This window comes from Gymnogyps californianus, chromosome 2 (assembly GCF_018139145.2).
Source record: "Gymnogyps californianus isolate 813 chromosome 2, ASM1813914v2, whole genome shotgun sequence".
Lineage (NCBI taxonomy): Eukaryota > Metazoa > Chordata > Aves > Accipitriformes > Cathartidae > Gymnogyps > Gymnogyps californianus.
In genome coordinates, this window is record NC_059472.1 from 36,453,474 (window position 1) to 36,467,734 (window position 14,261).

The 14,261-nt window shown below is 51.8% G+C and overlaps 1 protein-coding gene across 1 annotated transcript; it reads left to right on the forward strand.

The window, feature by feature from the left end:
- The first annotated feature begins 6,298 nt into the window (after positions 1 to 6,298).
- PRDM14 (PR/SET domain 14) lies at positions 6,299 to 14,016 on the forward strand. Its single transcript, XM_050915698.1, has 8 exons — positions 6,299 to 6,533; positions 6,633 to 6,854; positions 7,178 to 7,237; positions 7,318 to 7,475; positions 7,659 to 7,929; positions 9,493 to 9,695; positions 11,481 to 11,582; positions 13,789 to 14,016. Exons 1-8 carry the CDS (start codon positions 6,299 to 6,301, stop codon positions 14,014 to 14,016), a joined length of 1,479 nt encoding a protein of 492 aa, XP_050771655.1.
- Positions 14,017 to 14,261: the final 245 nt, after the last annotated feature.

Consider the following 14,261-nt stretch of genomic DNA (forward strand, 5'->3'; position numbering starts at 1 on the left):
AGAAGGGCTGTGGCCGTACTCAGGACATCCATGGATGTGTGTGTGCTTGTGAACCTAGAGGCATGCGTGTGCTTTCACCAGTGAACGTACACCTCTAGCAGCCAGAGAGGAGGAGGGGACTTGGCTGGCTGTGTTTATGTCTTACATGGGTACTGCGTGTGGGTGCTGTTGAGGGCAGCACCTTGCCCGTGGCAGTCTGTGTGACCAGCCGTGTCAGTGTCCTCTGTGTGTGTGTCCTGTGTCTGTGTGTCTCCGGGATTTGTGCTCAGCTTTGCTGCTGGGTGAACCTGCAAACAGGAAAGCAGCAGCCACATCCCCCAGGCTGAGCAGGGACCCCGGGTCCCTGGGTGCTGGGCTGGGCTCCAGGAGCCGGGCAGGAGGGTCTGTGCGGGGCTGCTGGAGGAGGTGGCCACTTCTAACATCCCTTAACAGTTTTGTAGCCAGCAGGATCTGGTCGAGTTCTAAGTATTCTTGAGATTAAATGTATATAATCCTTATGTGATGGGAGACCAATCCTTTCCTAATATGCCCATAGTGTTAAGTTTGTAAGCAAACTTCTAGAGCATTATGGAGGCACACAAACAGGACCAGTGCTAGTAAATCCTCGGGTTAACTGGAACAAGTGGATTGGAAAAGAGGTGTTTATAGAACATTAGAAGAACAATAAGAGTTGTAAATGGCTGAAGCTGAAGGCCTAGTGGTCCAAATTTGTAGTGTGTGGGATGAAAAGAGAGGTTTACCAGAGTATGTACAAGACCTCCCCCTGTAAGTAACAGATCACTTGAACTATCAAATGGATAAACGGTGTTGGCTATTAAGCAGGAGGGAAACTGAGAGAATCAGGCTAAGGCTGAGCTCTCTACAATTTAAACTTTCAAAGTTGTGAAGAATTGGATAGACAGGGAAATCCACAACTGCAAAGGAATAGCCTCAACTTACAGAGATTTAAACCTGAAAAAGCTGAGTAGTAGAACCGAGTCGTACAGAGGAATTGGTGAATTATGGAGGAACAACCATCTGACTCTGCAAATAATGTACCCAGCGGCAATGTGAATCTCCTGTGGCTGCTGTCATTGGACAAATGCATACCATCCTGCTTGTGCACAAGGGGTGGCTGGGCAGGACAACCCAGGGCCAGCCAGTATGATTGTCAGTGGCACAAGAGCTCCATATGTCCAAGGATGCTCGGATAACGCCCTGATCCAATGGGCTATATGGTTTTTTACTTTCTCCTCCCCTGAGGAGCTGGAACCCTTCTGAGGATCATTAAAAGATTCTGCCTTTAAGAACAACAACAGTTTGGGCACAGTGGACAGGCCAGGTGACATTTTCAATGCCATCCAAGATGGTGTTCCCCCCACCTCCCCTGAAGTTAGGCACTAAAGGCAGCAGCACTCAGTGGTGAAGGGGGCTCTGTGTAGGGGAAGGGGCTGAGATAACATTCAGACCCTCCTTCCACCGGAGAGCCAGAGGTCAGGCTCATTCACTGGGGCAGCAGGAACTTGGCTTTAAATGTTTCAGTTCATACTGAATATGCTCTGAATGAACTACTCAACACCACTGACTGAGATATTTAAGGATGGAGAAGGTGGGGGTCAATCAACTGACACTGAGACACCCCCCAGCCCCATAACAGCTGCTGGGGAGGTGGGGTTGCTCTGGCTCCTGTGATGCACCCAGGGATTTCTCTCTAGGAGATGTTCCTGAGAACACAGTGCAGGAGAGATGGGCAGACTCTCCTATTGCTCAAAAAATGTCTCTTCCACCCCAGTTTCTAGGCTATAGTTCACTTCATCACTTCACACTACAACTACTCAGGAGGGTGGAAGGACCCATGGTGAACCTGGCCAGAATAATTGACTCAGCTCCCTGCAAACTGCGGGCAAAGTGACTTTGAGAGACAACAAGAACAACTGATATTCCTGTCTTTGCTCGTGTGCCCACTCAGTGGCCCGCCCCAGCAAAGCAGAGAGGATTGCATCTATACGACAGGGTTGGTTTGCTCCAAATTTTAGATTGGCTTGCTCCAACTTTCTCTTGTGTGCGTATTTTTCAGTTATTTGTCCATTCTCAATGTATTAGGAACAGGATGAGAGCAATGGATTGCTTTAGTGAAGTCACTGAGCTAATGACACCATCATTGAAATGCTGCTGTATCTAAAGATATGACTGGTACTGGAAAAGGAAAGTTGAAGCACTTTAATATGCGATTTCCCTTTTTTTAATAGTCCACATCAGCAGAGGCTGTTGCTCTGCTGCTCCCTGTCCTCTTCTGTAGCCATAGCAATACACTGCTTCTGCTCTGCCCTGATCTAAATTGTAATTTGGGTTACTTCCAGGACAGCATCCGGTGCCGTGACTGGGATTCCCACGTCCATGCTGCAGGTGGTTGTCAGTGTAGGTGCTGGGGCACAGGGAGCCCACAGGTGGGAAGCTGGGCATCAGGGTCTGCTACGGCACTGAGGTCTTCAGAGAATCAGGGGGCTGCTCGTAGGTGTAACCTGTGCGTTTGGGAATGCATAGGAGGCAGAGTGCTTTAAGTCTGGAGTAAGGAAGAGGTAGAGTGGGAGTAAGAGTGATGATGAAGAGCTTGTGTCCAAACTGAGAGGAGGATGGGAGGGCTTGGGATGCAATTTTTTGGATCAAGAAATCTGGATCAATCCAAGGAGATGACATCTGTGTTAGGCCACTTACTTAGGTGACTGAATGCTATGCAAGCAGCCTGCAGGGATGTCCCTTGGTGCTTGTCTTTAATATGCATCCCCACGTCACTGTGGAGAAGGAATACCTTCTAAAATCCTTCAGCGGGGGAAGGAAGCTGGTAGACTGCTGTGATTACTTTGTAACAAGCCATAAAATCGTAACAAAGTCCCAAAGGAAAACCTGAACTGCACTTCAATAGCCAAAAAGCCAAATGCTGCAGGCATAGGTACATTGCTGGTGATGGCTCCCTGCTCTGATGGGGGGGGCGAAGGTGGGAGGCTGCTGAGAGCCGTCTGCTCTGGGGGACATCTGTAAGGTGCCACTGAGCAAGGTGCTAAATACCAGCAGCCCTGGGAGCCACTGCTGGTCCGGCAGCCGGGGGCTGCGGGGCAGTGAGGGAGTCCCCAGGGCTCATCTTAAGGCTTTTCTTTTTGTAGCCATAATTTCGGAGTGAATTTTTCCTTCACATGATTCCTCCTCCTGCTGCTGGCAGCAGCAATACTCCACACCAAGGGGTGCCTGGCTGAACCGAGTGTGTGTGAGCCAGAGATTTCCCCTCAAAGTGAATCGGCATTTCTGTTTGCCCCTCTTTTTCACAGGCAGAAGAGGCGAGCTATTTCCCTGGCCAGGCTGAAAACACACTTCGGGACTAGCACCTCGAAATTGGTTTTATTTTTACAGAGCTGCTCCCCTGCCACGGTGAGCAAAACCAACCCCCGGGTTGTTTTGGTGGCCAAATTCCCAGTCGTTCCCAAGAAAGGCCCGGAGCATCCCATCCGCCTGAGGGGGTGCTGGCCACCCTCCTGTCCAGGGAGCAGCCCCCGGAGAGCCGGGGGCCACGGCTGGCCACGGGGCTTGCCTGCCTGTTGGAGGTGGCTCTGCACGGCTGCACGACTGCTCCCCCGCTACATCTCTCCCCCAGGTTGGGACTTTTTTAATGCAATAAATGCCTTCAACCTCTTAGGGGATGAAAGCCTCTGAAGATTATCTGCAATATAGTGACAACGGTGCCTCAAGCCCTTTTTCTTCTCCTGGGCTCTGTGTCATCAGGCTTCTAGAAAAAGGAATATTTTTATTTCTGGGCATGTCTACAATTTGACTAATGATGAGAATTTAAAAAATCTTACCTCGTGTGTGTTTGTCTTCATTTCTCCTGAATCTCCAGCACAAGCATGTGTCCTCCACAAGCCCCTTTTCCTCTTCCTGTGCTGTGATACCTGGACACAGGGTAGCCAAAGGATTCCAGATTATCTGGCAACACTTAATTTCTAAGGGTAACTCAAACTTTTCTGTGCAATCGGAGCTCAAAGGCTTATTCCTATAAATCTGATTAACTCTGGTACTACTTTTAATGCTACTGATGCTGCATCAATAAAACCATGTTAAACTGCTTGCCTGAAACTGTTTCCTAAAGCAATATAGCATCAATTCTGTCTTACAAATAACAGAGGTTTGGAACAACACAGAGAAAGTAAAAAAAAAGACTGATAACAAAAAAATCAGGCTATTTAAGCTAAGGGACTATCTCAAGCAAGTTTCAGAAGGCTGCATTCCTATCTTCTCCCTAAGCCTCCTGTGCATATTGGCTGTCCCTGGTGTATTCAGTACTTTTGTCTTGCAAATGGCAGTTAGGAGGGAGAATGAGGTTGTAGGTAGGAGCATTAGCCCAATACATTTAATGCAAAGTACATAAATGTTCAAACTCAAGTTTGGGGACAAAGCTGCACTGGGCTGACTATGGAAAGGGCCTTGGGAGCTGGGAGAGCCTGAATCAGTTCTGGGTCTCCCTCAGGTAGTGCTGTGTGCTTATGTTTGCTGTCTTATTGTTTATGTCCTGAGTGAAAAAAATAAGGGGAAGTTCCAAATCGAAGCTTTTGGTAGGGAGGAATTACAGTGCCTGAGGTCCTGTGCTCTGAACACCCTCATTCCCCCAGGCAGCTGGTGATTCTTTCTCAAACCCTCTATTTCAGAGCACTTCACTCAGGCCAGATAAGAAATAAGGACTGGAAGGATGGATTCACCTCTGGTCAAGTGCAGTCAGCGACTGTGTCTGGAGCCACGGTCTCTCTGTCTGAGGCTGCTTCAGATGATTCCTGATACATTCCTTCTTTGGGATGAAGGCAATGTTTTACAGAAAATCACATGGAGCTATGTTAATTCATTTTTATAGCACAGCATAACCACTGAAATGGCACCTAAACCTCCAGGAGTCAGACCTGGCTGTGTTTGTTACCCGCTCCAGCTGTGTCTGTGTGCAGTTTTGCTCATGCTATGCTGTGCCCCAGGAAGCCCTATGCTGCCTTGCTCTGAGAGGGATCTGTGGGTGCAAGTCCCCAAGCTCTTTGCAGTGCAGCACAGCCCACCCCGTCCCTTCCCTCCATGCCTGCACGTGCAGTGTCACCCAGGCTGGACATTGGCAGAGAATGAGCTACCCAAGGCGGGGCTCTGCAGTAATGCGTCCTGCATGGGGTTTTGCCCTGGACTAAAGATTTCTCCATCTCCCTGATCGAGCAGGGATGACATCTTGCAATGGCAAGGTGCACACCTGGGCCCCTGGGATCCTGCAGCCCCTTCCAGGTCCCCTTTTTATAGCAATTGCAGCATGTAGCCACCTGGAAGGAAGGGAAGATTAGAAGAAGGAGAAATCCCACAAAAACCAGGATGAAACCCTGCAGGAGGGGATCACCCAGCGCCTCTGCAGGGGTCAAGGGCCAGATGTCTTCCCCTGGTCCCATTCTGGGCAGGTCCTGGCATAGGCCTGGTCATGGAGCCTGGGATACCCCAGCAGGAGCCCAGTGTCCTGCCAGGCACCCGACAGGCAGCCTCAAGGTAAAGCAAAATCACCTCAGCAACGCCTGTGAAACCTACAGTGGCTGAGAGCGTACTGTTTTGTGTTCAGGTCACCGGCGTTTGGGAGGTGTTTTTTCCCTTTCCATATCCAAACCCCACACCTGCAACCCCCGAAACACTCTGTGGGGGCTGTGGGTCCTGCTGGGGAGCACGGAGGCCCGCTGACAGGGTGCTCACCTACTGCAGTAGGTGCTCATCCGTGGGGAGCATCTCTCCCGCACCCCGGCTTCCTGCTCGGGGGAGAGGCAGAGCCCACCCGAGCTGCGGCCGGGCCCATCGGTCGGGGCTTGGAGAGGCGGAGGGCAGAGCCGGCGGCAGGGGAGGTGGTGCGGGAGGCTGGGGGGGGTGGGGGTCCCCTGCCGCCCCCTCCGATACCGCCGGCCTCGACGTGGAGAGGGGCGGCCCGGCCGCTCCGGGAGTAGCCGCGGCTCCGCCCCGGGGTAGGGGCGCCGGTCGGGGCAGACCCCCCGCCCGCCCCCGGGGCTGCGCGACCCCCGGGGCGGGCCGCCCCCGCCTGCCCTCCCTCCTTTCCTCCCTCTCTCCCCTCCCCGGGCCCATATAGCCGCGGGGGGCCGGCGGCGGCCGGCCGGCTCGCCCCGACGGCGCCGGGCGGCGGAGGGCAGCGAGCGGCGACTCCCGCGCCTCCATCCCGCCCCCGCCCCGCAGCGGGACCCCGCGCCGGCAGCACCGGCGTGTCTGCCCCTCCGCTTCCCGACAGCTCCCTCCCTTCTCGGCCCGGCCCGACATGGCTCTGTCCCTGGCCGGCGAGTCGGCCCCCGGAGACGGCGGAGACGCGCTGGGGATGAGCCCCGCCAGCCTCGCTGCCTACTACCCCTCTTTCCTCCCTCCCGCCCAGTACTTCGAGGCGGCCCCCGACTTCTTCCAGCCCCTGAAATCCCTGGGCGGGCTGGTCCCCGCCTCCCCGCCTCTGCCCCCCTTCAGCTTCAGCAGGGTCCCCGCTTTCCTGAGCCAGCCGCCCCTCCTGCCCACCGAGCCCTTCCCCGGCCTCCCCTTGCCTCTCTACGCCAAGCCGCCGGCCTCCTTCCCCCCCAGGGAGGGCTCGTCCCGCGGGGCGGGGGCCCCGGGCTCGCCCCCGCCGCCGTACCCGAGCCCCCAGCGCAGGGCTGCCCGCAGCCCGGGGGCCGGCGGGCCGGCGGGGCAGAGCTACAGGTACCACTTCACCGAGGAGGAGCTCAACGCGGTGCTGTACGGGGCGCTCCGGAGCAGCCACCTGGCCGGGAGCCTCCACGCCATCTCGGGGCTCCGGGTGCCCCCCGCCAGCCCGGGTAAGGGGGTCTGCGGTGTGTGCGCCGGGGCTGCCGGCGGCGGCAGGAGGGGCACCGGGCAGAAGGTCGCTCCTTGCGGCCGGGTGCGCGGTGGGGTCTGGGGGCGGCCCACGAAGGGGTGCAGGCGGTCCCGCGGCAGCCGACCTCACGGGGCATCGCCGGGGGCACGCCGGGCTTCCCTTCCCCGCGGTTTCCTTGCGTTAGGAGCCCACACCGGGGAAGAGCCGGGGGGTAATTCGGGCTGCGGCCGGTGTCGGGGGCGGCAGGACACCGCTCCCTCTGCCCTGCTGCACCTGCACGGCCGGCGCCGGGCTGAAGAAGGGGTCCCTTTTCTGCAGGTGCTGCGGACTCCTCCTCCGCCCCGCTGCTCGACAGGGACTCGCTGCAGCTGCCCGAAGGTAGGGGCCCGGCGCTGCCTGCGCCCCCCGCCGCGCCGAGCCGCGGCCGAGCCGCGCTCAGCCCGCCCTGTCCCCCGCAGGGCTCTCGGTGCTGCGGGTGGCGTACGGGGACGTGTCTCAGCTCGGAGTCTTCTGCACGGACCCCATCCCCAAAGGAGTCCGCTTCGGCCCTTTCCAAGGCAAAGTGGTCAACACCAGCGAGATCAAGACTTACGACGACAACTCGCTGATGTGGGAGGTAGCGGAGGCGCCGCCGGGCTCCCCCTGCACCCCCTAAGCGGGGCCGGGGCGAGGATTTCGGCCGCCCCGCTCCCGTAGCCTGCAAGACGGGCTCGGCCCAGTGTGGGTGGTGGGATTGGTGCGAGCGGGACGTGTGCGGGAAGGGTCGGTCAAACCTGATCCGGTTCTCCCTGCTCTCCAGATCTTTGAATACGGGCGCCTGAGCCACTTCATAGACGGGAAGGGCGCCTCTGGCAACTGGATGTCCCTGGTGAACTGCGCCAGGTTCCCCGAGGAGCAGAATTTGACGGCTATCCAGTGCCAGGGGCAAATCTTTTACGAGAGCTGCAAGGAAATCTTACCGAAGCAGGAGCTGCTGGTGTGGTACGGCGATTGCTACGTGCAGTTCCTGGGCATCCCCATCAGCCTGAAAGGCATGCCGGAGGGGAAGAGACCCCCGCAGCACCCCGAAGGTGAGCCTGCCAGCGACCCCTCGAGGGGCACTGCCCCTTATTGCCATGGACCTGTGTCTGCCCGGGATTAGGTTCGCATTAAGGGAGGTAAAGGAACTCGGGCATCGCCTTTTTCCGGCTGTATTTTACTTTGAACGCTTCCCAGTCCCTGCGGTGAGCCGGTGGCGGCGTGACCGGCCCTACCGCGGGGATGCGCTGGGGTGGCGGTGGCCCCGCAGCCCCGGTCCCACGGGTGTGCCCGCCCTCCCGGGGAGCCGGCCCTCGCCCCCCTCCCCCCTTCCATCGCACCATCCAGCACCCCAAAGCAGCAGCTTCCCCTCGGCACCGGGGAGCCCGGGGATTGCACCGAGGGCTGCTGCCAGCTCGGAGCAAGAGGCACCCCTTTCTGCCCCGGCAGCTTGCTCATAGTTCGCGTTTCCTCGGGGAGTTAAAAGTGTTCATCTGGCGATTGTAAAACATCTGGTGGTGCTGGGCTGCGCTTCCCCGGCTCCGCAGCGCCGTTGTTCGAGGTGGGGGGGTCCTGTTCTGGGAGGAGAGCGGCTTTTGGGGGGCATTCCTGTTTTGGTCCTTTTTTTTTTTATCTTACGATTGCACGTACCTGACTTCATGACATTTTTCATGCAATGAACACTCTCAGTAAATGGGGCAGGCTGAAGTCGTTCAGATCCGATAATGCTGATACTGCTTGCAGAAGAAATGCCAAACGCACTTACTCCGGGAGTAGTTCTGCTTATAATGTGTAGAAAGTATGACGTTCTTTGAAGCAAAACTTATGTATGGAGAAAACAGATTTGTGCCAATGCAGGGAAAGCTGGAGCGGGTGTGGGATGGATCGGCCGGGTGCAGCAGTAAGGGAGAGAAGCAAATTCGCATGGAAAATTGGCATGGAAATTTCTGTAGCTGTTGTCTTTAAGGTGCCTGGTTCAGACAGTTGGCAAATTGTTCATTTCATTTTAAGGCTTAAGCCAAAGTTACTTTTACTGAAGGCAGAAAAGGTTGTGTAAACGTTTGAAAAATTTCCTGTGTTCCTAAATTCAGCGGTTAAGAACAATTTGAAATACAAAAGAAAACCAAATAAACGTGTTTTTGTTCGACAGTGTTTTGAAAATGATAGAAAAGACGTGCACATTTATTTTTCTTTTTGGGATGGGAGGTAAAATTTACCGACAATATTGGTAAGAAATACCTGGCAATGTTTCCATGTGGGGAGACGCTTTTATGTGGGACTCTGCGTTGGTTTTTCACATATTCCCTTGCTGCTTATGGAGATACAGGGATGAAATCCTGTCTTTGCTGAATTTAGTAGCTAAAACCAATGATTTTATCAGGCTGTGGACCCTAGTTTGTTCCTCTCCGTTAGAAAGGCAAGTGGAGCGGTGCGAACGCTTAAGAGATCCGACGTGTATTTTGTTAATGATATTGCCAGAATCCATTTACCATTATTACCCTCCGGAGACTTAAAATTCCCAATTGGGTACCAGCTCTGACAAGGAAGCAGATTTGAAATGAGCCCCTTTTGCTGTGGTGTAACGGGGAGGTGGCACTTTCCCTTCTGCCGTACAGAAGCCGGGGAGAGCTTTAAGTGTGAGCGCTGCGGCAAGGTTTTTGCCTACAAGTACTACCGGGACAAGCACCTCAAGTACACTCGCTGCGTGGACCAGGGGGACCGCAAATTTCCTTGTCACCTCTGTAACCGATCCTTTGAAAAAAGAGACAGGCTGAGGATCCATATTCTCCACGTTCACGAAAAGCACAGACCTCACAAGGTGAGCCTGCTCCTGGGTCTCTCCGCAGTTACTGGCTCTTCTGGGGGGGACCAATTCAGGAGTCTTTTTTGGGCGAGGTAAGATGCTGATGTTGTTCCCCCTCCTCCACTTCCCTGGCAGTTCTCTGGTGGGACTGCTCTGCCTGTACAGGAAGAGTTTGTCTTGTGCAGCAGAGCTTAGTGGAAGAAATTTAATGGATTTATATTGGGAAAATAAACCCCACAGTCTCAGTGAGAGTTTGAAAAGAAACTATTTCTCCTGGGCTTTTGGGATGTTTGCATGTGGGTTTTGCTACTTTTCTTACACAGGGTGGGGCTAACTTGTGTTTGAAGGTGCTCCGCTTGTCCAGGATCAGGAGAGATGATGTCTCATGTCCCTCACTCCCCCCTTTCAGTCTGAGAACCGACAGACATCTGTGTCTGTTGGACACAATGGGAGTTAAAAGTTTTACATTCAATGTGGAGCAGATTTTCAACTGCTGGAAGCAAATCCTTGCTGAGATACTTGCCTCGTCTCCACTAAACACCTCTCTGCAGCACCGCTTTTCTCCAGGAGCACTGGGAGTGGAAAATCAGACTTTTCCTAAAGGCTTGGGAAGGGCAGGTTCCAGTGCTTGAAATGGCACAGTTAAATCAGTCCTGAAAATCCTCCAAATACCTATTTATACATTGTCCTGCAATAATGTGAATTTTTCAGGAAAAGCTTTTATAACTAAATTGGCAATATTAAAATGTCAGAATATCGCATTGATTTAGTAACATGAAAAATATTGTTCTATTAAATATGAGGTATTAAATACCATGTAATTCTTCCCCTCTTTCTTTCCTTTCCCTGAGCATTTATTTTGGAATGCATACGAAAGAAATACTTTAGAACAGTGGGAAGATAAATTTGTTCCGAATATATTGCATTTATATGAGAACAGATCAACTCAAAAAGCAAAGATGGAAAATGTGTCAGTAAAAAAAATTACCTTTCAAGATCAGTCATAGCTTAGTTTATTTTGAACTTCTGAAAGATAAATTCTTTCGAATTATTGTAGGGGGAAAATTATTTTGGGGCTCTTACAAATTGCACTGAATCGGTTGCAAGTGTCTCAAGTGACTTCAGCCCCCTCTGAATTGGGTTTTGTCCTGTCGCTGCCGGCCGCAGAGCGCATGCCACACCATGAAGGCGGCAGCTCCTGGGGTCGGAGGATGAAGTGCTGCTTGTTTCACTCCTCAGGAGAGGCACTTCTGACAGACCAAGCTGTAGGCTAAGTGCTGTGATGGACTCACCATTTCTGAAAAATGGTTATTATTTTAAGAGGTCCCCTTAAGATTTTTTTTTAGGAAGTTTTTCTTTTGAGCAAAAATTAAAAATGGCAACTGGATCTTGATTTACATTTTGAAGAAAAGTGATGATTTTATGGAAATTTTCAGATTTTGATTATTGAAAGTCAATATTTTCCATTCGTGTTCTGAAGGATGATTTTTAATGAAACAATTTTAACCACACACAAAAAAAAGCTTTGAAATTTTGCATGATTTTCCTTCTTAAAAAAAATCTGTTCTTAAAGTCAGATTAAAATTCTGACTGTATTTCCAATGGTTACTGCTTAAATCACTACTGTGTTTGTATATACATAAATATATGTACATAGATAAATATATGTATATACATAAATATATACATAAATATATGCAGGAAAATACATGCACACATCACCCACATACCTAATTTTTCTTTTTAGCTGTGCTGTTGTGTGCTTCCTTTTAACTTTATCCCCCTTTTTTTTTTTTCCAGTGCTCAGTGTGTGGGAAAAGCTTTTCTCAGTCTTCCAGTCTGAACAAACACATGAGGGTTCACTCCGGGGAGCGCCCCTACAAATGTGTCTACTGCAACAAGGTAAGGCAAAGCCCCGTCCTGTCCCTCCGTCTGTCCTGCTGCACTCAGCATCACACTGCACCTGGGGAGGGGCGGTGGCTCTTTCCATGCTCTGTTTTCTTTTTTCAATTTTTCTGTTTCTTTTCTGTTTTCCATGAAGAAAATGCCTTCCATTTAAGTTGATAACCAGATAAGTGAGTATATATTCTGGGCGCAGTTGTGAGTTGAAATGACAGGGCTGGCTGAGACTGAAGAAACAGGGTCTGGTCTCCATCTGATGCGGAATTTGTGTTTCATCCCAGCTCAGAGAGCTCCTGCGAGGATAAAGTCTAAGGAAAGCTTGAGAGCATTTCAAATACCATCCAAAGCGTGCAGCTAGATCCCATATTCTCCTTTTTCATCAGATAGGTAGTTTTTGATATTACTGACACTGCTTCTGGAGTGCGGTGAACAGATTTGGCCCATAAGCTGAACCCGCGTGATATGACTTTGTGCATGCTTACCTTGGAGTAACAGGGTCGTTGATGCGCAACTGGGCGTGGAGGTTTCATTTGAAAAAGCACATGAAGAGAGCCATACAGCGCTGATCAAAAATGTGCTCAGCTGTTAGTACCCTTCACAGCAGGGATGCTTCAGGTGAGCTCTCCCTGTGAGAGCAGTGACAAGCTTTTCCAGCAGATGGAGGGTGGATGTATAGGCTGCTGCTGGATGAATATCGGTAGGGCTCCAGGTGCTATGGAGTGTCCGTGCAATGCAGAAGCACCATCAGCATGTACTAAGGTGCTCCTGATTTTGGAGAGAGAGAAGTTTTGTTTATGACTGGCTGGACTAACACAGAGCTGAAGAGTCCTGTAGTAAAGAACCTTAGAAGAAGCTCCTTTTGGCTATTACATTTTTTTCTCTCCCAGACATCCTGAACACTTGTAGGCAGCATTTAGGATGAAATGTCATACTTTAATCTTCCGATCACAGGAAGATTGCTCTGTGAACAGATCTCTAGGACGCGTGGGACCCTTGACCAGCCCCCAGCAGTTCTGGCAGGGCTGTTGCAGATTGGATCAGATTAAACCATTAGTCCTCAGGCTGCAGGATGCAGCTATCCTGGGATGTAGCCTTCATTTCTGTGGCTGGGAAACTAGGGGCTATTTTAAAGCACCCTCACCTGCTCTTCCTACACAGTCACGATTCCTCTTTGCCTCTTCTACCTCTAACGGTGGCCGTGCTCTGGGGCAGCTTTGCTTTCCCTGCCCCTTTGCTCACTATCTCAGTGACATCGTGAGATTAAAGGAAAAGTGTTGGGCCAAGATCACCATTCTGGCCCTCAAACATACTTTGGCCCTCTTGATATACACCTCCAGGGACTTTTCTATAGGAATCTCAGATCTGTTTGTCCTCTAAGGTTCCTAGTGAAAAGGTATCTGAGATGTATTGCTCTCTGCTGTGAAAACTTATTTGTGATGGTTCAGCAACATAACGGTACTAAAGAGGATTTATTTCGTGTGGTCTGCAAATAGTGAAGGGCCTGAAAGTGTCTCTCTTAGGAAAAGAAAAAATGGGGAAAACACGGGCAACTTTGCAACATTCCTGCTCAAGTCTTGGTGAGAGGGTTTTCTCCCCAAATGGAGGAGGAGTCTTTATGAGGGGGACAGAGTGTGACTGTGCAAACTTTGCTACTCAAGTGTGTGTGTGGGGGGGAAACAGGCTGGAAGGTCTGACGGAAGGAAGAGCAGAGTATGATGGAGCGGGGAAAATGAAACCCAAAAAGATGGATGCTGGACAGCATTGACGAATTCTGGCAGCTGAATCCCGAGCCAGTGTATGTGAACATGAAAGGGTTTAACTTTGAAAATGAAAACTGAAAGGAAAACCTGTATTATGTTTCCCAAACATAAAGGAGCTGCAAAGCTAATTAGGACAGTATTGACTTCTTATCCTTTGACGTGTAGATGATATTTACTGGTGTGTCTGGTCAGAAATCTGTCACTGAGCTTCATCTAACTCCATGGACTCAGCTACATCTGTATAGCGATAGCTATTGGCTTCTGGTTCCTCGTTGCTGGGAGTTCTTGTTTTTTCTCCAATTATCTGAGGATGTGAGCTATTTGAGGACTTAATTTTCAGAGTACAGTGTTTCTGATGGGGTGTGGGTTAGCTGAACCTGGGGATGACACATGTGAAAACAGATTACCTTCAACTCCTCCCTGCTTTCCGATCCCTGCCCTTTCAGGCATTCACGGCATCCAGCATCCTGCGCACTCACATCCGCCAGCACTCGGGGGAGAAGCCCTTCAAGTGCAAGCACTGCGGCAAAGCCTTCGCCTCGCACGCAGCCCACGACAGCCACGTGCGGCGCACGCACAGCAAGGAGAAGGGCTGCACTTGCTCGGTGTGCGGCCAGCACTTCCCGGAGCAGGAGGATTACCACTTCCACATGAAGATTCATGCCGCTCATTAGTCAAGAGCCCTGCGGACGCATCCTGGACTAGCTCATGTGTGTATCGGTCTATGTGCATGTGTTTGTGCGTGGTTGTGTGCACGCCGCAGGAGGTGACATTTACCCTCTTGTGACTGTTTGGGGTTTGTCCAGTCTCTGGACCCTGGGCATATTTCTGAGTGCAGGGGACAGGAGTTTCTCGCCTGGGTACCCTGATGCCACACTGGGGGTGAAGTCCAACATGCGCTACCCCACCTTCCTCTCCT

Coding starts and splice junctions, on each gene's coding strand:
- PRDM14 (XM_050915698.1), top strand. CDS start 6,299: ATGGCTCTGTCCCTGGCCGGCGAGTCGGCCCCCGGAGACGGCGGAGAC. Junction 7,238..7,317: donor CTCGCTGCAGCTGCCCGAAG/GTAGGGGCCCGG, acceptor TGTCCCCCGCAG/GGCTCTCGGTGCTGCGGGTG. Junction 7,930..9,492: donor ACCCCCGCAGCACCCCGAAG/GTGAGCCTGCCA, acceptor TCTGCCGTACAG/AAGCCGGGGAGAGCTTTAAG.